At 40.5% G+C, this 25622-nt stretch overlaps 2 protein-coding genes across 3 annotated transcripts; both read left to right on the forward strand.

Annotated features, from left to right (window-relative positions):
- The first annotated feature begins 964 nt into the window (after positions 1-964).
- LOC149588801 (uncharacterized) lies at positions 965-9325 on the forward strand. Of its 2 annotated transcripts, XM_089862332.1 has the most exons (4): positions 965-1113; positions 1225-1503; positions 4362-4729; positions 4791-9325. In XM_089862332.1, the coding sequence occupies exon 4, from the start codon at positions 4864-4866 to the stop codon at positions 8617-8619; it is 3756 nt and encodes a 1251-aa protein (XP_089718458.1). In that variant the 5' UTR covers positions 965-1113; positions 1225-1503; positions 4362-4729; positions 4791-4863; the 3' UTR covers positions 8620-9325. The 2 variants fall into 2 exon arrangements, with proteins under 2 accessions (XP_089718458.1, XP_089718457.1); XM_089862331.1 differs by having other exon boundaries at positions 4362-9325.
- A 3571-nt stretch (positions 9326-12896) lies between these two features.
- On the forward strand, positions 12897-17154 carry LOC149588802 (uncharacterized). Its single transcript, XM_089862164.1, has 2 exons — positions 12897-12949; positions 13951-17154. The coding sequence occupies exon 2, from the start codon at positions 13957-13959 to the stop codon at positions 15589-15591; it is 1635 nt and encodes a 544-aa protein (XP_089718290.1). The 5' UTR covers positions 12897-12949; positions 13951-13956; the 3' UTR covers positions 15592-17154.
- Positions 17155-25622: the final 8468 nt, after the last annotated feature.

Consider the following 25622-nt stretch of genomic DNA (forward strand, 5'->3'; position numbering starts at 1 on the left):
TTTCTAACATCCATTAATTTAACTACAGCTGATCAAAGAGCCCGTGGATAAACTGATGAGTTACGCTAATTGGAAACTGGAATCTTCAAAGACACTAAGGCACATGGGATTAATATTCAAGGGACACGTAGCACATCTTTAATATTATGAAGAATCCTTTTGTAAAATTATGGTTATAAAAATCTAAATAAAAATTTATATATTCAGCATTATATGCAAATTTGTCAATCATATTTTCACCGATTATAGTACATTAATTAATTTCTTCACTTATAAAACCAATCTGAACCGATATAACACCAATAGATTACCTGAAAGCAAAAAATATATTCTTAAATTATTATCTCAAAGTGAGAAAACTTAAACTATTATCTCATCTCGCTAAAACTTAAAATATTATCACATCTTGTTAAAATCTTGAAAATCGGTCTGATATCGGGGCTTGAAAGAGTGCCTCTAGCCATAGCGGCAAACAGTGGCCTTCTAGAAGTTAGTGAAATTTTCTTATGATATACATGGTTAAATTATGGATAAAGAATGCGCGTGCGGAAATTTGTTTTCACGCTATAGGATCGGCAACTCCCTATCTAGAGCGACAGCTTATTCTGTATATACTCTGTTACAAGATCGGTTGTCAGCATTCGCAAACCTAGGTCTCTATGTAACGTAGCTTTGTACGTGCTGTCAAGAGACAAAAAACTTCAGGATCTTCAGGATTTAAAATATAAGGCGAGTCCAGGCCTTAGTTTCAAATACGTGTAGTAGGCTGTAGGCAATTTCACACGTATTCGAAACTAAGGCCTAGAGGTCCGTGCACTCGAGCTAAAAAACTCGCGGATATTTTAAATCCTGAAGATCCTGAAGTTTTTTGTCTCTTGACAGCACGTACAAAGCTACGTTACATAGAGACCTAGGTTTGCGAATGCTGACAACCGATCTTGTAACAGAGTATATACAGAATAAGCTGTCGCTCGAGAAAGGGAGTTGCCTATCCTGTAGAGTGAAAACAAATTTCCTCACGCGCATTCTTTATCCATGGTTAAATCTTGTACTAAAGAGCTTTTTCTAAGGACTGTCTTGTGCCGTAAGCGAAGTTTCTATTATTAGTCCAAGGTAGGTCGTAAGTGCAACTTCTAATTTTTCGATAAAATTCGAATCTATTTTAATTTTTAAAATCATTCAGAGTCAATTTATGAATGTTTCACTATTTCATTGTTCTTAAAGTTAGAAAACAGATTCGATGAAAAACCAGTATATTTTTCTTCGTAAACCATCCTCTAAAGAGTAGTGGTCGATTGATTGCATTGCATCAAATGAAAATTTCTTTTCAAGTCTGAAGTTGGCCATAGCAATATGTTTCGTTCGGAGTTTAGAGGAATAATTTCTAAGGAGTATAATCGAAGCAGACGCATAAGCGGACGACGGTTTCAAGAAGAAAAATGACGCCTTGGAAAAATTCGTCTGTATGTCAAGAGGGGACGTGGATGGAGCTTCTAAACAATGGTATATATATTGATGTTTTTAATTTAAAGTTGATTATCATAAATGTGAATAAAGCTAGTATGGCTTGGACACCCAAAATGCGTCATTATCCGCAAGAGAAGGTTTACTGAACCATTTATGTTAAGGCAGTGATGCCATGGTAACGCCAAGAGAGAAATTATAACGCTAAACTGATGACGGAGAAAATGCTACATTTTAATTCAGTGGGGATTGAAACAGCAGAACTTAAAGGGGCTGTCCGACGCCTCTCCTTTTTTTTACCCACCCGCTATGCTAAGCTCTCTGTGGTTGCCTGCGTATTTTCTTTCAAAATAAATATTATTATTAAGAGATTGTAGAGAAAAGCTTGCAATTCAATTTGCATCAGTATCTACCCACAGAGCAGTGTGGGAAATAAGGATTTTTTTAAAACTGGACATTGAGCCAGCGATCCCCCTGGCCTAGCTGGAATAAATAAACTGGTCCATGACCAGGGCGCGTAGTCTGGTAAACTAAAGAAGTGGATAATTAAAATGAGTGTCACTATTCTCACCCCCCGGGTAGAAATAGGCGGAAGCCTATTCCTACCCTAGGTGAAAATAGCGTAGAGGCTATATCCACCCTACCACGTGACTAAGAATTGAGGTAAGGACTGCGGTAGGGTGAAAATAGCTTGGCTGCTATTTCCACCGCCCGGTGAAGTCTACCCCGGGTGACCATAGCGTCGAGGCTATATCCACCCTACCGCGTGACTAAGAATTTAAGTAAGGACCTCGGTAGGGTGAAAATAGCTTGGGCGCTATTTTCACCGTCCAGTGAAGGGAAAAGTCTACCCCGGGTGAACATAGCGTAGATTATATTTCCACCCTACCACGTGACTAAGAAGGGAGGTAAGGGCCGCGGGAGGGTGAAAATAGCTTGGGCGCTATTTTCACCGTCCGGTGAAGGGAAAAGTCTACCCCGGGTGAACATAGCGTAGATTTTATTTCCACCCTACCACGTGACTAAGAATTGAGGTAAGGGCCGAGGGAGGGTGAAAATAGCTTGGGCGCTATTTTCACCGTCCGGTGAAGGGAAAAGTCTACCCCGGGTGAACATAGCGTAGATTTTATTTCCACCCTACCACGTGACTAAGAATGGAGGTAAGGGCCGCGGGAGGGTGAAAATAGCTTGGGCGCTATTTTCACCGCCCGGTTAAGTCTACCCCGGGTGAACATAGCTTCCAGGCTATTTCCACCCTACCATGTGACTAACCCTTGTTTTACGTATTTTCCAAAAGTTCGCCATACATTTAAAGATTACGCACTGTATGGAAATTTATACGAGAAATTTTAAAAACATGTAAATAACGCTAGAAAACCAAAAACAACTTATACCATAAGCTATTTTTGGACACTATAGGTTAACTTTAAACCACGTTAGGATTATTTTGGACACTAATGTAATTTCGGTAAAAACTTGCTTTTATAATTAAACCATAGAAACTGTTCATGTTGGGAGAACTTTTGAATACATAAAAAGATCCTTAAATATGACTATAACATACTCAAAGGACATCCCCGTATCTCTAATATAACCAGAGTTATGAGCCTCCAAAGTTTAGTGTAATGTTAATTCTAAGGAGGGGATGTTTATGAACATTTTGTTAAATTAGTAAAAGGAATGACTAAAATATTCTCGGCCGCATGGCGTCACGCGGGAGTGCGGTCACGTGGTAGGGTAGGAATAGTAGTCAGACTATTTTCACCCGGGGGGGGGGTGAGAATAGCGCGTAGGCTATTTCCACCCGGGGGGGTGAGAATAGACACTCTCAATTAAAATAGTTGAGATAATGTCTGGACTCTGGTTACCCTTGAATTTTCTTAGTGCTCTCGTGGACCACTGACCACTTTCCGATTTAATTTTTAAACTGGACCAGGCAATTTTTAAACCGGTCATTTGCCCTGTGCCAGCGCCTTATTTCCCACGCTTCCACAGAGGGCCTGACAACACTTGCCCTGAAGTTTAAGCTGAGAGAAGGGAGAGGAATTCTTATAGACCCTTTAGAGAAAATTATCTATGGCTGATTGTACACTGGGAGAGATTAGAAACTTTAGTTTTAGCGTTGTTCTCACAATTTAGCCCCTCTCCACTTATACTTTCTACACGCACCCAAATTATTTTGATAATGAAATTTCCACGGCACCACTTATTTCTGTTTGGAGCTATAATAGCTCATTTTATTCAGTACTTGTTGTAACTAAGACCATTAAACACAGATGGACTGGAAACATTATATGCCAAAAACACCGTTCTTCTAAAGGCATCGCCTGTCGTCGCCCCTAGCGGTAGAGTCCCGAAACTTAATTCGACTCATAAGCCTTATGTTATGGCTATGGTTTGAGTCGAAAAAGTTGTCAATATTGGTCGAGGCGTGGCGCTAGAGAGGCGCTGCCCGAGGGTGGTAGACGCTCTGGATCTCTGTGTACACCTGAGTTCAAAAGAGTTCAGCTTTGACAGTGTATTGAGTTCAAAGCCTTCGGAACCCAGAGTTCAGCTTTGACAGTACATTGAGTTCAAAGCCTTCGGAACCCAGAGTTCAGCTTTGACAGTACATTGAGTTCAAAGCCTTAGGAACCCAGAGTTCAGCTTTGACAGTACATTGAGTTCAAAGCCTTCGGAACCCAGACTTCAGCTTTGACAGTACATTGAGTTCAAGACATATTGTACACCTGAGTTCTCAAGTGTCTACCCCCTCGGCGCTGCCCTTAAAGAACCACGCGCCATATCTCCATTCCAATCCATCTGTGTTTAATAGTCTTAGATGGTAATAAGCCCTTATTAAATTAGTATTATAGCTCAGAAAAGTATATGTTTTGACGATGTGTTTTTAATTTTAGAATGAAAATTGTTTTGTACTACAACATGCTTAAAAACCAAATTAAGATGTCACCATAATTTCCGAAGTTATTCCTTTGAAGATTTAATAAAAGTATCCCAGCAAAAATGACGAGCTATGAAAGCAGTTAACTCCAAAACTTTTCAATGCACTGATAACGTAGTTGACATTGTGTGACACAACAATGAGACAAAGGCTAACAGATTTTGAAGACATTCAATCTCGCAAGAACACTTCTGAAATTTAGACTTCTAAGTTTCAGTTGCACTCAGCGCAGTCATATTAAGAAGTGCATGGTGTAACCCATTATGAAATCTAGTGGCATTTCTCCAATTGTTTGCGATAATGGACAGCAGATAATTACGAAAGGTTTAGTTCCCGCTGAAAAGAATGATATTCCAATTTTTAAAGACAAATGTTTATATAATAGCCTTGAAAGTGATGTTTCTTGTCGGCAACTCTCAATTCAAACGACCAACGGTTCACATTTAATCCTGACCAAAATGTCAAACTCAAATCCCGCGCCAGAAGGCAATGTTGCTATTGCTGAAGATGATAAGGAAAGCAATATTAGTCAAATTCAGCATCGAAATGTATTTTTCGTAGACGAGGAAGGCAATTTAATTGCGCAGGTTCATGAAGACGCTCTGGCTGATTATATCACTGAAGAGCAGCAACAATGCAATTTCGTTGCTGGCGAGGAGGAAAGCAATTTTATTGCTGTAGAGGATGAAAAATATTTTATTCCTGAAACGAAAGAGTGTAATTTGATGGCTGAAGATAAGAAAGTCCATTTCATTCAAGATAAGCATGGAAATATTTTCGCTGTTGACCAAGAGAGTTTTGTAATTCAAGATCAGGAAGGTAACTCCATCGACAATGTAAACGAAGATTATGTTGCCACAGGAGATCAGGAAGATACTTTTGCCCCTGGAGATCAGGAAGATACTTTTGCCCCTGGAGATCAGGAAGATAATTTTGCCACTGGAGATCAGGAAGATAATTTTGCCACTGGAGATCAGGAAGATAATTTTGCCACTGGAGATCAGGAAGATAATTTTGCCACTGGAGATCAGGAAGATAATTTTGCCACTGGAGATCAGAAAAGCGATTTTATTGCTGATAGTAGTAACAACCTCCGTGAAGATCAGGATTGCAAATTTATTGCTCAAGGTTCTGAAGGCTGTTTAATCCGTCATCTTCAGCAAGACGGTTCAATAGACGAGGGTCAGTACGGCAACGTGGAAGTCCATTTTGTCACTGAAAGTCAAGAATGCAAATTTATTCCTGAAAGTCATGAAGACAAATTTATTCCTGAAAGTCATGAAGACAAATTTATTCCTGAAAGTCATGAAGACAAATTTTCTAGTGAAAGTCATGAAGACAATTTAAATGTAGATCAGAAAGGGGGTTTTGTAATTCAAGACCAGGAAGGTAACTCCTTCTCGAATGTACAAGGCGATCATGTTGCTGTAGTTCAGGAAGATAATGATGCCACTGAAGATCAGAAAAGTAATTTTATTGCTGATGCTAGTTACAATCTCCGTGAAGATCAGGATTGCAAATTTATTGCTCAAGGTCCTGAAGACTGTTTAATCCGTCATCTTGAGCAAGACAGTTCAATAGACGAGAGTCAGTACAGCAACGTGGAAGTCCATTTTGTCTCTGAAAGTCAAGAATGCAAATTTATTCCTGAAAGTCATGAAGACAATATAAATGTAGATCAGAAAGGGAGTTTTATGATTCGAGATCAGGAAGGTAACTCCTCGAATGTACAAGACGATCATGTTGCTGCAGTTCAGGATGATAATTTTGCCACTGGAGATCAGAAAAGCAATTCTTTTGCTGAAACTCCCGATGCCAATTTTGTTGCTGCAATCCAGGAAGATAATTTTGCCACTGGAGATCAGAAAAGCAATTCTTCTGCTGAAACTCCAGATGCCACTTTTATTGCTGAGACGTCCGATGAAAATTTAGTTGCTGCAGCTCAGGAAGATAATTTTGCCACTGAAGATCAGAAAAGCAATTTTATTGCTGAAACTCCCGATGCTAATTTAGTCGCTGTATATCATGACGATAATTTTGTAAGCAATGGTCAGGAAGACAATTTTAGCATTGAAGAATGTAACGAAGTTGTTTGTAAGGTTGAGGAAGATAGCTTTATTCATGAAGATAATGAATACAATTGTAACACTGAGCCTCAAGAAGGCAATTTAATTGTTGTAGATCAGTCAGGCATTGTTTGTAAGGTTGAGGAAGATAGCTTTATTCATGAAGATAATGAATACAATTGTAACACTGAGCCTCAAGAAGGCAATTTAATTGTTGTAGATCAGTCAGGTATTGTTGAGAAAAGGGATTTTATTGCGGAATCTTCAGAAGACCATGTAGCTGAAATTAAACCAAGTCACTTAGCCACTGACAATCAGGATAGCAATTTAATTGCTGTAGATCAGGCGGGAAATTTTATCAGTCGAGTTCAGGATGGAAATTTATCCGCTAAAGATCAGGATAGCAATTTGATTGCAGAAGCTTTGAGAGAAACTTTTGCCAGTCAAGTTCAGGAGGGCCATATAATTGCTGTAGATCAGGCGGGAAATTTTATCAGTCGAGTTCAGGAAGGAAATTTAACCACTAAAAATCAGGATAGCAATATGATTGCAGGAGCTTCGAGAGAAACTTTTGCCAGTCAAATTCAGGAGGGCCGTTTAATTGCTCTAGATCAGGCCGGAAATTTTATCAGTCGAGTTCAGGATGGAAATTTACTCGCTAAAAATCAGGCTGGTGTAGATCAGACGAGCAATTTTATTTCTCAAGGACAGGAAAGGGAGCATTTTGAAAATCAAGTACAAACAGGCAATTTAATTGCTACACAACAGGCTGTTGCGCGAAATTTACTAGCTGAGATTCAAAGAGACAATGCTAATAAGGGTAAAGTTCAAGAAGATATAGTTAAAACTGTTAATGAAAGTCCGGGTGACTTCTTTATCGCTGAAGTTCATAACAAAATCTCTCCACTGGAACCTAATGTCGGCAATTTAATTGTTGACCCCCCAAATAAAAACATTACTGTTCAAGACATTACAACTGATATTGATTCTACTCCTAAGGTACAGGATGAAAATAACGTGTATTTAGAAACTCCAAATATAATTAGATCGCGTTATCGTAAACGCCCATTTACGTTAATCAAAGCGTCAAAGGTAGCTTGTTTAAATAAAGACGAAAAAGAGGACGAACATCGCGTAGACGCAATAGAAGACTCTTTCTTAAGGAAACAAGCGACATACGCCATGATTAAACGCGCCAAAAGTATTCTAAATATGTCAGCAAAGGCTGAAAAGAAAAAGAAAGTTCCTTGTCCATTGTGCGGCTGGGAATTTACAAACGAAGCCGAAATGTCCAATCACAAATTGCTGAGTCATCATTCAGTAGAAAATAAGTTCACTAAGCTTACTGGTTTAGTCGTGTCAGAATTACCAGTGCCAGGGGATGATGACGTAATTTTCCTTAAAGATAAAGGGAAGCCAATAAAACCCGCGCAACAAGAATCTGTTGGTACGCGCGGAAAAAGAAAAAGCAACAACGAGCAGAAACGTTGCTACAATTTGAGGTACCATGACGATGGAATTTATGAAAATGACAAAGCCAATCATAAAGCATCATCGAGTCATAATCATAAAGCATTTTCACAAAGCGTTCATTCATCGGATGATGACTGCGTCATTTTAGATGATGATAGTGATGATTACACATCAGATGACGAGTTCAATACTTCAGATGACGATGTTGTTATTTTAGAGGATGATACGGACTCTTTATTAGAACAATATGACGCTTCTGATATAGATGAACATGAACATGATGTAATCACCATAGATGATGACGATAACCCTCCGTCAGAAGATAATGTCACCACCCCCTTAACGCAAAACCAAGTTGCCATCCCTTCTCCAAGAGTTACAGAAACTAGCATTTCAAATTCCATTACGGGAACGCGCAATGAGGATCATTTGCAAAGTTTTAAAAAGAAAACGCATAAACGTCGTTATTCTGACTATGATATGAACTACGATGATGGTGACGAGCTTTATGACCCTAGACCGGGTAAAAAATTGCAGACCAAAAAAAATCCTTCCAAAGGTAAAAAACCCACGAGACACGGTGGTAAGCAATCGAGTGTTAAGACTGATGACAATATTGGTGAAAAACCGTGGTACGAAATCATTTACGAAGATGATAGTGACGATGACCAGTAGTTAAAGCTAGTCTCGAACTCTCGGCTGTTCTTAAGTTCAAACAAATGTCGCTAGATGCTCCCATTGTCGAGGGATGGACGTGACCAAAGGCTAGTTTTAGCCAGGGCCGGAAATAAGGAAAAATTTATTATAGGACATGTGTCCAGTGTCGCCTCCTTTGACTGGAAAACTTATAGGACATTGTCCACTGGAGTGTGCAAAAATACTGTCGCATCTTCATAGTCAAACCATCAAAACTACGGAAAAATTATTGGTCAAAATGTCCAGTGACCCCCTTAGTTTTTAGAGAAATTATGGGACATTTTAAAATTTTATTTAACAATGTCCAATATCCTGTGCTTATTTCCGGCCCTGCTGGACTGTCGGCTGTGGTTAAGTTGAAACAAATGCTCCGATAGTCGAGAAATGGAGCAAAGGCTAGTTTTAGCGCCTTCCTCGAGGACTAGTTCTAATTTGGCAAGGATAAATTGGTGGCTAGAAGATTAGCGAGCGTGTTAAGGGCGCCATAGAAGCCGATATTTGCTTTAAAGCGGCTTTCGGTTTTGAACACAAGCCCCAATTCCATGTGTCTGAGAGTATTGACAATTTCCCCCCCAAAAATTAATATGGTGCCTTTTAAAATGTTGCAGTCTTGTATATCTTTGATTGTACCATAAGTTGTATTTATGTTCATAATATAAGTGAAAATTTTAGTACTTTTATGAAATGTTGATTTATATTATGGTTAAGACGCCTTCAGACTCTAGCGAGAAGCAAAATCCAAAAGCTGATTTGTACGTGGATGGATGAAAGGTAATACAAGGATGATGGTGGGATGCGAAATCTGAGAGAAATAGGCGCGCTAACTGTGGAACGACTCAGGTTGGGTGGGACGCCAAAAATTGTGGAAGAATAGTCGAATGCATTGGTCAATAACGAACCAATTACAATTAAGTCCGACGAGTAAGGTGGGGTGGCGTAGCGGTTAGCGCTTTCACCTCGCAGCAAGAGGATCCCGGGTTCGACCCCGGGCTGTGGCACCGGGTGAAAATCTGGGAACAAATCCTTCTGCGTGGAGTTTGCTCCCCGCTTGTTAAAGGAGTTTCCCTCCGCGGTCTAACACGCTTTCTCCTTTCCACCAAAACTTGCAGAGGTTAACGGTAATAGTTAGTATAGGGCGCTGTAGGTTAGCTGTGGCTTAGGGGCTAGCCACCACCCCTCTATGCATTGTAAAGGGACCCTTCTGTAAACAAGCCACAGGCTTAGTGTGGGGATTTCCACACTAAGAAAAAGCTCAGATTATTATTATTATTATTATTCCTCCCCATTTTTGGCGTCCTACCCAACCTGAGCCGTTCCACAATTAGTAGAAACAAGAAGTTATATCTAGTTCATTAGCGAGAAGGTATAAGATGCCTAAGTAATTCGCGCGTCTTAGTCCCAGCCCTCATTTCAAAATACAAGGGGGGACGTAAAAGTAGGCCGGGCTATTTCGCCTCTCCTCAGTCAGAAAATACGTCATTTTCGTCATTGGCGTCACGCTGACGTGAGTTTTCAAGAACCAATGAGATGCTGGTTGTGATTCACTCCGGACCTGCGTTTGGACTGGAGATAAAGCTGGAAATGTGGCGAATTTATACCTTCTCCCTAATAAACTAGATATCACTTCTTGGTAGAAATAAAATATTATATGGATTAAGTTAAAAGCATTAACCCGGCCCAATATCAGTGTGGTGCCTTCCCTTTTTTGTGACATCGCATGATGGACATCTACGATGTGGGTCGTAGTTCGTCATGGGAAGGAATTGGTTGTGGTTGGAATGTGGTAAGGGTAGACGACATTTGAGTTCCTGGTGTTGGGAAAATTTTTAGAGCGCTCACAACGAGGAACCAACGGTAGCTACCATATATTAGGTAAAGGGGGATGTGTAAATCAGAATCGTGATTTCTTTGAACTCATAAAAATTCCCTCCAGGTCCATGAATATACACCAATTCTACCTTGAATACATGTTCATTCCTTCTTTATTTTAAAGGGAGATTAATGAAATGGTTAAGTCATTGGAGTGTGGCGGGTTAACTGAAGAATTGAAGATTGAATTCAGTCACATTGAGGGGCTACTCTCATTCTCACACTGTAGCTCTTCGATGGCTACTCACTATCTGCAATCGTTTTAGCACTGTTAACGGTATCGCATCGAGGGGCTATTCACTCATGGATTAACTAACGCTAGGGATTGTTCGTTCCCCCTAAAAGAGGAAGTGTACATGTTCCAAACGCCCCCTAGCAGCAGCTACTATCCCTAACAGGAAGTTATAAGAAAATTGGACCAAATGTCACGTGTTCTATGACGTCAAAAATTGAAATCCCGCCTAAAATTGGGCGCCGCCATCTTTAAAATCCGCAAAAAAGATTTATTTTGCCTAGAGATGGCGCTGTATCTACATCCGACTTGGTCCAATGAATTGGGGGAATGAAGAGGGGAATAAAGGAATAATTCGGAACATGTAGTTGGTGATAGAAATACATGGGAAACACGCTTAGTGAACAATCCCTAGCGTTAGTTAATCCATGATTCACTCAACCATTTTATTCGGGCTATTAAGGGTTATGGGCAATCATTTTAGCACTGTTATGGTAGCGCATCTAGGGGCTACTCACCATTAAGCTTTATGGACAATCGTTTTAGCACCCAAAGGTATCGCATCGAGCGCTATTAAGGGTTATGGGCAACCATTTTAGCACTGTTAAAGGTAGCGCATCGAGGGGCTACTCACCATTAAGGGTTATGGGCAATTATTTTAGCACTAGGTATCGCATCGAGGGGCTATTCACTCAAACTTTTTGTTCGGGTTATGAAGGTTTATGGGCAATCATTTTAGCACTGTTAAAGGTAGCACATCGAAGGGATATTCATTTATATTTAATGTACGCCTTAACGATGTGACTACTATAAGCCTTTTCGATGTAACTAAGTGGTAAAGACACTTGGGTAATACTTTGCCTTCCATCTCGCTTTTCAGCGCCTGCGCTGTAGACGTTTTGGGTCCGCAAAATGCGCAGAGACGACTATGGATCAACCCCCTTGTATTTTCCTATACTTAGGGTTGTCTACCCCCTTTTTTACGTCGAAGAGTCTTATTATGAGCCCAACCCTTGGGCCATCTTGTTTCACTCGGCACCAGTTCACGCGACTCGCGCTAGCAGCCTGCGTCCGCGAGTCGCGTGATCCAGGAGGCTATGCTCCAGTGGACAAAGTCCTGCCAATTTTCCTGTCGAAAGGGGGGGGGGGGTCAGTGAACACATGTCATCTGAGCGGAAGTAGGGATAAGGGAGTTGAGATGGATTGGAAATGATGATGGGCGACCCGTGGCACCGTATCTCTCCCAATGTACCTCGCGCACGCCCCTACTCTTCGGTAGGCGATTGCTAAGTGCTGCCGCGTAGCGCCATTTTATTTGTATGAGAACTAGCTTCTATTTTTAAGATAGAGGGAGCGCCCTTTACAATTTCGTCCAGTACGACCCTACCTAACCGCTGAGGATGCTGGGAGGACTACGGTGCCGTAGGTGGGGGTACACAGACAACGCTATAGGTATGGGGGTTTCCACTCCATTCATCTCTCCTTCAAGGCGGAAGGAGGTTTAATTATAGGCTTCTGATCAGGGTGAGAAATAAGGAAAATTTTTAAACTGGTCATTTGACCAGTAGAGCCCAAGGGTTTTAATTAAAAAACTGGTCAATGACCACTTAATATTTCTACATACTGTCAGAGCTGCACTGAAATGGCTCTAGGGATGGTTTTATATACTGTTTATTTGTTTTATAAGCATTAATTTCTATAACCCACTTCAGGGAATTATTTTTTTTACTAAAGAAGGGGAATTTAAAAAGTGGTCACGGTGACCACTGGACCCCAGGCATTTAATAAAAAAATGGTCATTTGCCCAGTGCCACCGCCTTATTTCTCACCAGACTTAGAAATAGCACACGTCCACTGGTCCAAAACCAGTTTATTAATTGCTTGGACTAGTTTTTTAATTCAAAAAGTGGGGGTTACTGGTCCTCGGGACCAGTTTATTAATTGAAAATCTATAGGAGAACAAAGGCTGGGACCACTCCGGAGACTAGTTTATTATTTAGGACACTAGGGGGGTCACTGGTCCCTAGGACTAGTTTAAAAATTATCCTTATTTCTAAGTCTGCCCTGGACTCTCAACCCTTTTTTCGTCTGCTCCACGTTCTGTTGTGAAAACATTTTTGTAGACGCGGTCCGAGGAAAGTACCTTGGATGGATCTACTCGGAAGTTGGAAGCGTATAAAAACGTTATCTCAGAGTTTAAAATTAAAAGTAGTTTCGATTTTTTGAATATTAATTTTTAAAACTATATCTCATTCTTGAAGACTTATTGATAGTGTCATATTGGCCATGCCTTTTTGGCTGACTAATTAATTAGACCACTTTTATCGCAGTTCTATGGTAAACTGGTTAGATTACTCTAATTAGAATGTTGGAGGATTTCCATCAGCGTCGATTTGGCAGAATGAGAGGGGGGGGGGTCGAATTTTGGGAACTCGCGACGGAAAAAATAGCTATAACCTGATTTCAGACCTAACTAAGCAATTCTTTTAAAATAGATTTCAAGCTATAATTCACGCTAATTATAATCAAGAAAAGCACGGACAATGATAATTGAGTATATTCAAATAACATAAACTATTAGAAATAAGTAAAAGAGCAATTATTACAAATTAGTTTCACTGCTCTTCCCTAGATGGCGCGTGAGTATGGTGACAAATATATAAACACAAGCCCTTCAAATTTGAATATCTTCAATTGAACCGTGTATGTGTTAATTAAATTTCAATGAGTTATCAAGCCTATTGAATTAAAGTTTAGACTATCGCTTTTATACCAGGAATCGCCTTACAAACTAGGAAAACTGAAAACAAAATTAGGCGAACATTGCTGCACTCTAATTTTAAAACTTAAATATCTTAAAATTGGCGCGCGCGATCTTGATTAAATTTAAGTATGTTGTTATGCGTATAAAACTCTATCAGAAACTGTTTAGCTATACTCAATTATCATTGTCCGTGCTTTTCTTGATTATAATTAGCGTGAATTATAGCTTGAAATCTATTTTAAAAGAATTGCTTAGTTAGGTCTGAAATCAGGTTATAGCTATTTTTTCCGTCGCGAGTTCCCAAAATTCGACACCCCCTCTCATTCTGCCAAATCGACGCTGGTACCCATAAAATCACTTATCTTACCGTTAAAATATTTAAAATGCAACTCTTATGAGATATCCAAAGCATTGTGATTTAAAGTATCACCTGTTAATTCATTAGGGAGAGATGAAGTTTAAGTGTGAACAGTGCGGTTTCCAGACAGGAATGAGCTCAGTCTTCAAGAATCATAAATTAATTCACAGTGACGAGCGTCCATTCAAATGCAATATTTGCGATTACCGTGCCCGAAAACGCAACCATTTAGAGATGCACGTCCTAACTCACAGTGACGAGCGTCCATTCAAATGCAATGTTTGCGATTACCGTACCCGAACACGCGGGAATTTAAAGATACACGTCGTAACTCACAGTGACGAGCGTCCATTCAAATGCAATATTTGCGATCACCGTGCCCGAAAACGCAGCCATTTAGAGATACACGTCCTAACTCACAGTGACGAGCGTCCATTTAAATGCAATGTTTGCGATTACCGTGCTCGAACACGCGGGAATTTAAAGCAGCATGTCGCTACTCACAGTGACGAGCGTCCATTCAAATGCGATATTTGCGATTACCGTGCCCGAACACACGGAAGTTTAAAGTTACACGTCGTAACTCATAGTGACGAGCGTCCATTCAAATGCAATATTTGCGATTACCGTGCCCGAAAACGCAGCCATTTAGAGATACACGTCATAACTCACAGTGACGAGCGTCCATTCAAATGCAATATTTGCGATCACCGTGCCCAAACACGCGATAATTTAAAGAAACACGTCTGGAAGCACACTGATGAGCGTCCATTCAAATGCGATATTTGCGATCACCGTGCCCGAACACACGGGAATTTAAAGATACACGTCTTGACGCACAGTGACGAGCGTCCATTCAAATGCAATGTTTGCGATTACCGTACCCGAACACGCTCGAATTTAAAGAAACACGTCGTGACGCACAGTGACGAACGTCCGTTTAAGTGTACGTTTTGTGATTTCGTAGCCAAATTAAAACATCAACTAAGAAGTCACATTGCTGGACTGCATCCGTTAAAATCTCGAATTGGACGAAAAACTCAAAAAACAGTCTCGTTAGGACGGAAAAACGATAGCGATCAATCAAACAATGTTGCAGACTTCGCGTGTCCATTAAATTTCAAACCAGACGACAAACAGGGACGGATGACAAATATAAACGATGATTCTCTCAATGAAACTGAAAAGTCGAATCATGTCGAAATTCATTCTGAATCAGATCCTGATGAACCTGGAAACGCGAGGAAGTCTGAATGTACTAATTCAAAACATATCGGTTCCAACATCAACCAAGTCATTTCATTAATTACTTCGCCTTCCAATCGCGAATTTAATTCCGTATGTCAGAGTCCAACCACAGCTTCCAAGGAAGTAAAGGAAGAACTAGAACCTTTATCGAGTGATAATGTTAGTTCAGAGTTTCACTTGAATCGTGTCAAATTGGAAAACGAAGCCGCAACGCCTCTCCCAATGAACGAAGTGATTTATTGCCCAGATCCTGACGCTTCGAGTTTAGAATCGAGTGTAAAATGGGAAGAACAAATTAATCACCTGAAGAATGAGTTTGGTTTGGATAACGATGAAAATCAGTTTACCAACAAACATTGTTCTATTATTTTGACAAAATTGGAAGATTCAGGGAATTATGTTGGATGCTATTACATAAGAATGAAAGAACCACCTTACATTTACGAGGCGGTTAAAGTTAATTTGAATAATGTCATTTAGTTTCCTTTTGACTATGTTTTGAATAATGTCATTTGACTGAAGAGTCTATGTATGTTTTCCAATTGATGAATTTCGGTACAAACTTTTTAACTGCCTCGAAATAATTCCGTTTAAGTAAGAATTTTTATGTATATTCTGTTTCTTCTTAACCTCTCTATTTGGAAGCAAACGAACAAAACTTTATAGAATGTTTGCAAGTGAAAGCTGAACGTATGTAAGTAAAATGATTTGAAAATTCGCCTTTTTATTAGAGACTAGCTGTTATTCCCGCGGCGTCGCTCGCGTGTAATAAGAACTTCCATCAAAATGATACAAAGAATGGGTAGATTTTACGTGATGCCTAATATTTTTGTAGCACCCTAGGCTCTCGGCGTTGCCCGTCAGCCCCTAGGGACATTTTTTATTACTTTTCATGTGGACATTATTCCATAAAGAATGGTTTTAAGTTTTTGGCTGCCATTTAAAAAGATGGCAACAAATCGAACCTAAAAGACCATTCAGTCCGTCTATAGGTTATAGGAAACCCGTGTACTAAATATTTTTGAAATCGGTTGAAACGCGCGGACTTTGTTGCATAGAGAAGAGTTTTTACATTTCTGTACGCCATTTTTTAAGATGGCGGCGGATTGGAAAAATCTTTCTTAGTACGCGCCTACTACTCATGAGTAACGTTCCTGCAAATTTTCAGCCTTCTAGGGCTAGCGGTTTGGGCTGGGCGTTGATTATCAGTCAGTCAGTCAGGACTTTGATTTATATAGATATAGATAAAATGTTAAGATTGCGTTTCGAAGGTTTAAAAAAAAAGAGTTTAACATATTCCATAATATATCGGCTCCACGATGTCTTATTGGACTTAAAAGTACTGGATAATAGAAATCTTACTAAATGGTATTAGTGGTACATGGTAAGGCGAAGTCGAGGAGAAAATGGTAGCTTTCATATAACCATCAGTTAAGAATTTTTCAAGTCTAACTTCCCTTATTGTATAATCCGAGTTTTGTTCTTTAACTGAGTACGAGTGTGTATCCCAACGTTACCAATGACGTGGTGCAAGTATAGATTTAAAAGGGAAGGACGAATATGTTAAGTGCTAAAGAATAAAAATGTTCTTCACAAACTTTGAATCATTGCTGCCTCAGTGTATCATTATACCAGAACGACGTGTTCTAGAGTAACAAACATGCCGATAAATTTAGTATTCCATAGCCAATGTTCGTAAAAGTAAAAATTCAAATGCAATACTTGCGATTACCGTACCAAAATTCGCAGTAATTGAAAGATGCACGTCGTGACTCACAGTGACGAATACCCGGGTTTCGATGCTGACATAGTCGGCGTTCTCAAGATTTTTGCTTTATTTCTTCACCGTTTAATCGCGCAATCACACCCCCTGACCCCTTGCCCCCAAAGCGATCATAGCTCGCCTATTCACTAGATGTCTATTTTTAGACTGGCTTGTTGAAAACTAGAGGCTTTCTCGATATTAATATTTTCTTTGGAAACAAACTTAAAGAATTATTCCTTGCAATTTTATCTCTTAGGGGTGAAGGGTTATTTTTCCTTTCAATTTAGACTAATGTCAAACGTCAAATAGCCATTTTCATAATATCACCATAATTAAAGGAAAGGGTTAAGCAACATAACGTTATACCTTAAAGAACGGCCTTTTTTTTTAAACATAAAAGCAGATATATTAACAAATTATCTTTCATTACATAATAATTAGCATTTAATAAGTCTTAAAAACGAGGACTATTGTGCCACCAGCCCACCATTGCTTTAATGGCGTCTGCTAGCCAGAACCTCTTACCCTTACTTCTCTCAGCCTGTGAGAATTCAACCAACCAAGAGGTTTGGTTTAGCAGACGCCACTAATCCAATGGCGGCGCAGTAGTCTCGTTTTCAAGACTAATTAAATGCTAATTATTTTGTAAAAAGAGAGATTTTTTTATATTGTTACTGAAAAACTTTATATCCATTAAAAAACCATCTTTTACCTTGAAGAATATAGTAACCCAAGTCTTTCAACATAAAGTATTAGGCCTACTTGATTAAATATTTTAAACATGTTAGAAATATATTTCTCAACTGCGTAGAAACATTTTTGTTTGCCAGACACCCCAAATTACAATCTAAGAAGGTTAAGTGAGGATAACTTTGAATGTTCATGATAGTTGATAAAACTCTTTAGGCATTTCCCCTGTAGACGAATAAAAAACCACCGATTAAAGGCAAGCGCGCACCTATCGTCATCGGACGGACCGCACGTATCGCACGCATCGGATTTTATTATTATTACCATTGTTTCAAATGAGAACGCGCTCATCTGTCCGTATCGGAGGTCGGCAATGCGGACGAGGATTCCCGATAGGGGCATATAATCCGTATGGTCCGTACGGAGCTAAGACAAAAATCGCTTAACGAATGCTCAAATTATGTGTTGATGAAACATAAAATGGCGCTCTTTTAAGATTAGGAAAACTTTCTAGGTTTACCACATTATTCCAAGTTGAAAGGTGTTTCCGGTTAGTAATTTAACAACTATAGCCACTATGGTAAACCAAGTTTGAAATTTCGCGCATTTTGAAAATTCCCGAGTATTCCGCCGCGCATGCTCAATTTCTCATACGCGTTCGGAATTTCGGAAATCCGAATGCTCCGAATTTAGTATGCGCAGATGAAGAAAATTATCCGATGCGTGCGATCCGTGCGGTCCGTCCGATGACGTTAGGTGTGCGCTAGCCTTTAATCGGTATTTTTCAACCCGACCCTACCCGAAAAGCGTCGAAAAATGCCAGGTCGGGTCTGGTTCGAAAAATTAATTAAAACGAGGTGGATTAAACCGGACTGGATACCAGTGTGCCAACCCTGCTACTAAGAGTGGTATAAAAGGCTAACCAAAAAAAAAAATTATGAGTCCATGATTTTAATAAATCCAATCACTTTAATCAGTAACGAAAGTCAGTAGTCACAAGAACGAATTCAGGATACCATAAGAACGTTGAAACAAGGCAATGCTGGCGCCATGAAGTCATACTTTTCATAATATGAGGGAGGGGCCTATTTTTGGGAATATGGAAAATGGAGTCTCCTAGGTCTAGGAGTGTTGGTGTCGTTGTCAAGAAAAAAATTGTTAAAATCGTTAATGATGAACTGATATATTTAAAAAGAGTGGTTATAAAGAATCTAGATTTTTATTAGAGAGCCTGATTTATCTGGGACAAAGTCAGTACAACCATGGAGCAAGTCAGGAGGGTCGACTCGGCGTATTTCGCGTAACTGCTTGGTAGCACTGCCATGGAGCGTTGCAGAAGCTAGTGCTTCTAGCGGCCTCTAGTTTTCCTACGGAACATAATTAGATGCACGGGGGGCAAGGGACTAGTTTCCCCAATGTTAATATCCCCCCGTTTTTCCGTACGAAAAAAAGGGGGCGCCACGGTCGCGTTTCGAAAATCGGTTACTATACGCGCCGAGGATTGAGAGGTAAAGTAGCAAGCAGCGCCTCTAGCGGATTGAATTGAAAACTCTTGGCGGGAAATTCGTGAATGGTAGATTGGCAATTTAAAGATGGGGAGCGCTACAATTGTAAAATACGTCGGATTTTTAGCATTAGAAGGTTTACAAAATTATTTTAGGGATTCTACTCTTCGAATAGTCTAAAATCAAATAAAAAATTAACATATTTTTAACGTAAAGAGATACTAGTAAACCAAACGAAATACCGTAGTCACTGGAGAGTGTACAAGGGAAACGTCTGTAACCAAGCAAGTTTATGATATTACCATCTATGTAAATGTTTATGTTGCGAGTTAATTAAATTAACTAGCAAGTGCTTCTAGACAGACACATTTTTGAGGTTAACTGTACTATACCTGTACATTTAATTTGGGAATTTGGGTGCTGGGATTAGATAAGATAGTCTAAAAAGTTACTTTTTCTCTTTAAGCGCGTTAATCCATTCATTTATTTTAACGCAATAAATTCTAGAATTTCGAAAACTGTTAAAATTTCACCCTGTCTGGGAAATTTCAGTAATAATTCCTACAACTAACTACACAAGAAGCCTATGGCCTCATTTAAAGACGCGGTCATTTTCCCGCCAATTTGTTCTTCTAAAATCCGCTAGGTGGCGAACGCGGCGCCTCGCTAGGTGGCGAACGCGGCGCCTCGCTCGGCGCGTATAGGCCAAAGCTAGAGTCGGCTATCCTGGTTTCATCCATGGTACAACGGATTTCCCAAACTTCGCCGTGTAACGCCAAGGCTTAAGGCAAGAGAAGCTGTGGCCACTTTAACTGATTTATAACCTACCGATGGCGCTAAAAACGGATTTTAAGGCGTTACCTAGGACGAAGGCGGTGACGGTTTTCCAAAGAAGTATGACTTCACGGTACCAGGGGACAATGTTACCATTCCACGTTCTCATTCGTTCTTGGTAGTCAGTACACACTAAGCGGTCAAGACATGGATAAAGAATGCGCGTGCGGAAATTTGTTTTAACGCTATAGGATCAGCAACTCCCTATCTCGAACGACAGCTTATTTTGTATATACTATGTTACAACATCGGTTTTCAGCACGTGCAAAGCTATTTCTCTATGTAACGTAAGGCTTTTTTAGTAAGGCTTTTGATTCCATTCCTCATTATGTCCTTCTCTCTGCCCTACAGGATGCTGGCGTCACTGGCAAAGCATTAGCTTGGTTGACTAACTATCTCTCAGACCGCAAACAGAGAGTTGTCCTCCACGGTGTCAATACTGATTGGAAATATGTGGAAACGGGAGTCCCCCAGGGTTCTATTTTGGGTCCCCTTCTGTTTAACATTCTTATTAACTCCTTGCCATCAGTAGTGAGGCACTCCTCTGTCATCCTGTTTGCCGATGACGCCAAGCTTTATCGCCGGGTCTGTGGTTCTACTGATCGAGCTGTCCTTCAACTTGATCTTGATGCCATCGTTCAGTGGGGTCACGACCATGGGTTATCTTTTAACATTACTAAGTGTAAGACTCTTCACCTTGGACGCCGTAATCCCATGTTTGATTATTCAATTCATAACACTACTATAACTCCGTCCACTTGTGAGAGGGACTTAGGTGTCCTTATAGATCCCCTTCTCAAATATACAGCCCATTCCAATAAAATTGCCAAACGTATTAGGAGCTTAACGGGTATAATTCGTCGTAATTTAAATTTTAACTCTATACCTCTCATTAAAACTCTGTACAACTCCTTGGTCCTCCCTATAATTGATTACTGTTCGCCAATTTGGTCCCCCCATTTCTTAACTGATCTACAGGCTTTGCAAAAAGCTCAAAACGCATATTCGAAACTCCCACACGAAATTAGTAAGCTTCCGGCTCCCCAACGACTCTCCCTATTAAATATTGATTCTATCTCTCTACGACATAAAATTAATAACCTATGCTTAGTTTTTGACATTATACATAACAACCTTGATTTAGATTTTTCGTTATTTTTCACTCGTCATAATAATGCAAGAACCCGTGGTCACTCACACAAATTAGTCAAACCTAGGGTGCTAACTACATTCCGTCAAACACACTTTGCGTGTTGTGTTATTGATGATTGGAATTCGTTGCCCAATGATGTTGTCACTCTAACTAATAAATCTCATTTTCGTCGTAAATTATTAGACATTTTTCGTGCTAACTTGTGAGCTCTCTACTTCTTCAACCCTCCCCCTAATGATTATATAAAAATTACATTGTCGTGCAGCGAATTCTACTTTTCTAAATTTTCTGACATTGTTTTAATTGTTATCAGTATTATTATTTAATTGTATAATTACTGTTATTATTGTTATACTTATTATTATTATTACTATTTCTTTTTTTTAATATTACGTAATTAACCGTTTTGTTTGTTCTCATATTATTGTGCTCCCGTAGTGTCTTTCAGTAACATGGCCATGTACTCGACTTACGATGTTCACACATACGTCACATTGTTGACTTTGTGAACAATACATTCCAATAAATAAATAAATAAATAAATAAATTGTACGTGCTGTCAAGAGACAAAAAACTTCAGGATCTTCAGGATTTAAAATATCCGCGAGTTTTTTTAGCTCGTGTGCACGGACCTCTAGGCCTTAGTTTCAAATACGTGTAGTAGTTTGTAGGCAATTTCACACGTATCTGAAACTAAGGCCTAGAGGTCCGTGCACTCGAGCTAAAAAACTCGCGGATACTTTAAATCCTGAAGATCCTGAAGTTTTTTGTCTCTTGACAGCACGTACAAAGCTACGTTACATAGAGACCTAGGTTTACGCATGCTGACAACCGATGTTGTAACAGAGTATATACAGAATAAGCTGTCGCCCGAGATAGGGAGTTGCCTATCCTATAGAGTGAAAACAAATTTCCTCACGCGCATTCTTTATCCATGGGTCAAGAGTTCTGACAGTTCATGACTGTATAGTACTACATTAAAGCAAATGTGGATGATTAAAGTATTTGTTTGTTTTTTCATGATCCGTGATCAGGGCCGGAAATAAGCACAGGACACTGGACATTGTCCAATAAAATTTTAAAATGTCCCATAATTTTTTGAAAATTTAAGGGGGTCACTGGACAGTTTGACCAATAAATTTTCCAAAGTTTTGATAGCATGGCTATGGAGAAGGGACACTATTTTTGCACACTCCAATGGACAATGTCCTATAAATTTTCCATTCAAACAGGGGGTCACTGGTAGGGCTGTGCGAATAGTACTTTTTAAGGTATTCGTCGAATACCAAATAGCAATGTTTTTGGGAGCCATCTCTCGGCTCGGAATAGGAAAATGACCAAATAATTTGACCAAATAGTGTGAAGTCCAAAAATTCGACCAAATTTAAATTTCTATAAAACTATTCTACCAAATTTCAAATTTATAAATGATGGGACACTGAAAGGTACTATTTAAAACCTGAAAACTTATTTTTGAACGAACCAATGTTTCATTTTAATCAAAATTAGGTTAGCTGTCAATATATCCCTACTCGCTTTGCGGTGCATGAGCTCTTCCATGATGATACCATACTTTTTTTATAGCCTTATACTGTAGTGATATGTAAGGAATTTCGACAAGTTCATTTACCCATTACCTCTTTAAACCTCTCGTGGATTATTCTTGTCTATGAACTTCTGGGGTACGTTCAGTAACGAAAATCTCAAAGAAATCGCTGTTTTCTTGATGTTTGGTTGATGGGCTCGAGACGTCACAGTGACGTAAATGGTTGTTGAACGGAAAAGTCACATTTTTAAGTTAGCGCTGTTTTCGAAAATGGGGTTGGGGAAACGTCTTACTGGCCCTCAAAACGTTACGAAGCGCAAATGGTTCTTGCCCACTATTAACGAGCTCGCAAATAATGAAATTGTTTAAGAAAATTATGTCCATTTGAATGGTAGAAGTAGTTTTGTAAAGAAAACTAATACAATTACTGTTGGAATAGCATCGTTGGAATTTAATTTTTAAATCCCGCGCCAACAACAGTCAAGCGCTACGTCACGCCATCAAAAAAACCATATCGATTAGATGGTTTTTCTGATGAGCAAGCGCTGAGCATCATGACGTCAAAACCGGAAACGCGAAAAAGCGTACAGTAGTGAAAATCTGGCATCGCTTAGTAAGCGCTGTCATCAAAGAGGGTTACTGAACGGGTGGCTATCATTACTTCCAAAGCCCGTTTCTTCCAAAGCTCGTTGCTTCCAAAGCCCGTTGCTTCCAAATATCGTTGCTTCCAAAGGTCGTTTCTTCCAAAATATAGTAGGAAACATAGGATTTGTAGTAGGAAAATAGTTTAAGCTCCACCCAAATCTCTCTTTACGTGGACAAATCTCTCGGTACGTGGACAAATCTCTCGCTGCGTGGACAAATCTCTCGCTGCGTGGACAAATCTCTCGCTGCGTGGACAAATCTCTCGCTGCGTGGACAAATCTCTCGCTGCGTGGACAAATCTCTCGCTGCGTGGACAAATCTCTCGCTGCGTGGACAAATCTCTCGCTGCGTGGACAAATCTCTCGCTGCGTGGACATCTCTCGCTGCGTGGACAAATCTCTCGCTGCGTGGACAAATCTCTCGCTGCGTGGACAAATCTCTCGTTGCGTGGACATCTCTCGCTGCGTGGACATCTCTCGTTGCGTGGACATCTCTCGCTGCGTGGACAAATCTCTCGCTGCGTGGACATCTCTCGCTGCGTGGACAAATCTCTCGCTGCGTGGACAAATCTCTCGCTGCGTGGACAAATCTCTCGCTGCGTGGACAAATCTCTCGCTGCGTGGACATCTCTCGCTGCGTGGACAAATCTCTCGCTGCGTGGACAAATCTCTCGCTGCGTGGACATCTCTCGCTGCGTGGACATCTCTCGCTGCGTGGACAAATCTCTCGGTACGTGGACAAATCTCTCGCTGCGTGGACATCTCTCGTTGCGTGGACATCTCTCGTTGCGTGGACAAATCTCTCGCTGCGTGGACAAATCTCTCGCTGCGTGGACAAATCTCTCGCTGCGTGGACATCTCTCGCTGCGTGGACAAATCTTTCGCTGCGTGGACAAATCTCTCGCTGCGTGGACAAATCTCTCGCTGCGTGGACAAATCTCTCGCTGCGTGGACAAATCTCTCGCTGCGTGGACAAATCTCTCGCTGCGTGGACAAATCTCTCGGTACGTGGACAAATCTCTCGCTGCGTGGACATCTCTCGTTGCGTGGACATCTCTCGCTGCGTGGACAAATCTCTCGCTGCGTGGACAAATCTCTCGCTGCGTGGACAAATCTCTCGCTGCGTGGACAAATCTCTCGCTGCGTGGACAAATCTCTCGCTGCGTGGACATCTCTCGCTGCGTGGACAAATCTCTCGCTGCGTGGACAAATCTCTCGCTGCGTGGACATCTCTCGCTGCGTGGACATCTCTCGCTGCGTGGACAAATCTCTCGGTACGTGGACAAATCTCTCGCTGCGTGGACATCTCTCGCTGCGTGGACAAATCTCTCGCTGCGTGGACAAATCTCTCGCTGCGTGGACATCTCTCGCTGCGTGGACATCTCTCGCTGCGTGGACAAATCTCTCGGTACGTGGACAAATCTCTCGCTGCGTGGACATCTCTCGTTGCGTGGACATCTCTCGTTGCGTGGACAAATCTCTCGCTGCGTGGACAAATCTCTCGCTGCGTGGACAAATCTCTCGCTGCGTGGACATCTCTCGCTGCGTGGACAAATCTTTCGCTGCGTGGACAAATCTCTCGCTGCGTGGACAAATCTCTCGCTGCGTGGACAAATCTCTCGCTGCGTGGACAAATCTCTCGCTGCGTGGACAAATCTCTCGCTGCGTGGACATCTCTCGGACACATGTCCTTTAAGATTTTTTCTTATTTCCGGCCCTGATTATGACCAAACGGGAAATTGCAGTGCAATCTTTTCTTCATAGAGGCGACAATAGAAATGTAGCATTTAGATTAACGAAATTAAATGTATATATTCGTTCAACACCCTTGTTTGGCATCCAATATTAAATATTTACATTTTCCTTTCGAATCCAATTTATTCCCTTTCGCTGGAAGTTAGGCTTAGCTCGGGATTCATGGGGGTGAGTAACGGCCGCAGGGCAGGAAATAAGAAAAATTTCTTATAGGGCATGTGTCCAGTGACCCCCTGTTTCACTGGGAAATTTATAGGACATTGTCCACTGGAATGTGCAAAAATAGTTTCGCATCTCCATAGTCAAGCTATCTAAACTTGGAAAAATTTAATGGTCAAACTGTCCAGTGACCCCCTTTGTTTCTGGAAAAAATTATGGGACATTTTAAAATTTTATTGGACAATGTCCAGTGTCCTGTGCTTATTACCGGCCCTGGTAATATTTTTGGCTTTTGTAGCAGACGACAGACCAATTTCTTCCCGTCACTCACCCCCACCCCCATGAATCCCGAGCTAAGCCTAACTTCCGGCGAAAGGGAATAAGGTGGATTCTGTCAGTTCTCCTGCTCTTTTTATAAAGTCAGTAGAATATTTCAAATATTCAATATAGAGCTATCTCA

Source organism: Phalangium opilio, unplaced genomic scaffold, assembly GCF_054372755.1.
Source record: "Phalangium opilio isolate 3A_F unplaced genomic scaffold, DU_Popi_V2 ptg000537l_1, whole genome shotgun sequence".
Classification (NCBI taxonomy): domain Eukaryota; kingdom Metazoa; phylum Arthropoda; class Arachnida; order Opiliones; family Phalangiidae; genus Phalangium; species Phalangium opilio.

What these genes read in the sequence shown, in the direction of transcription:
- LOC149588802 (XM_089862164.1), top strand. Translation starts at nt 13,957, where the DNA reads ATGAAGTTTAAGTGTGAACAGTGCGGTTTCCAGACAGGAATGAGCTCA.
- LOC149588801 (XM_089862331.1), top strand. Translation starts at nt 4,669, where the DNA reads ATGAAATCTAGTGGCATTTCTCCAATTGTTTGCGATAATGGACAGCAG.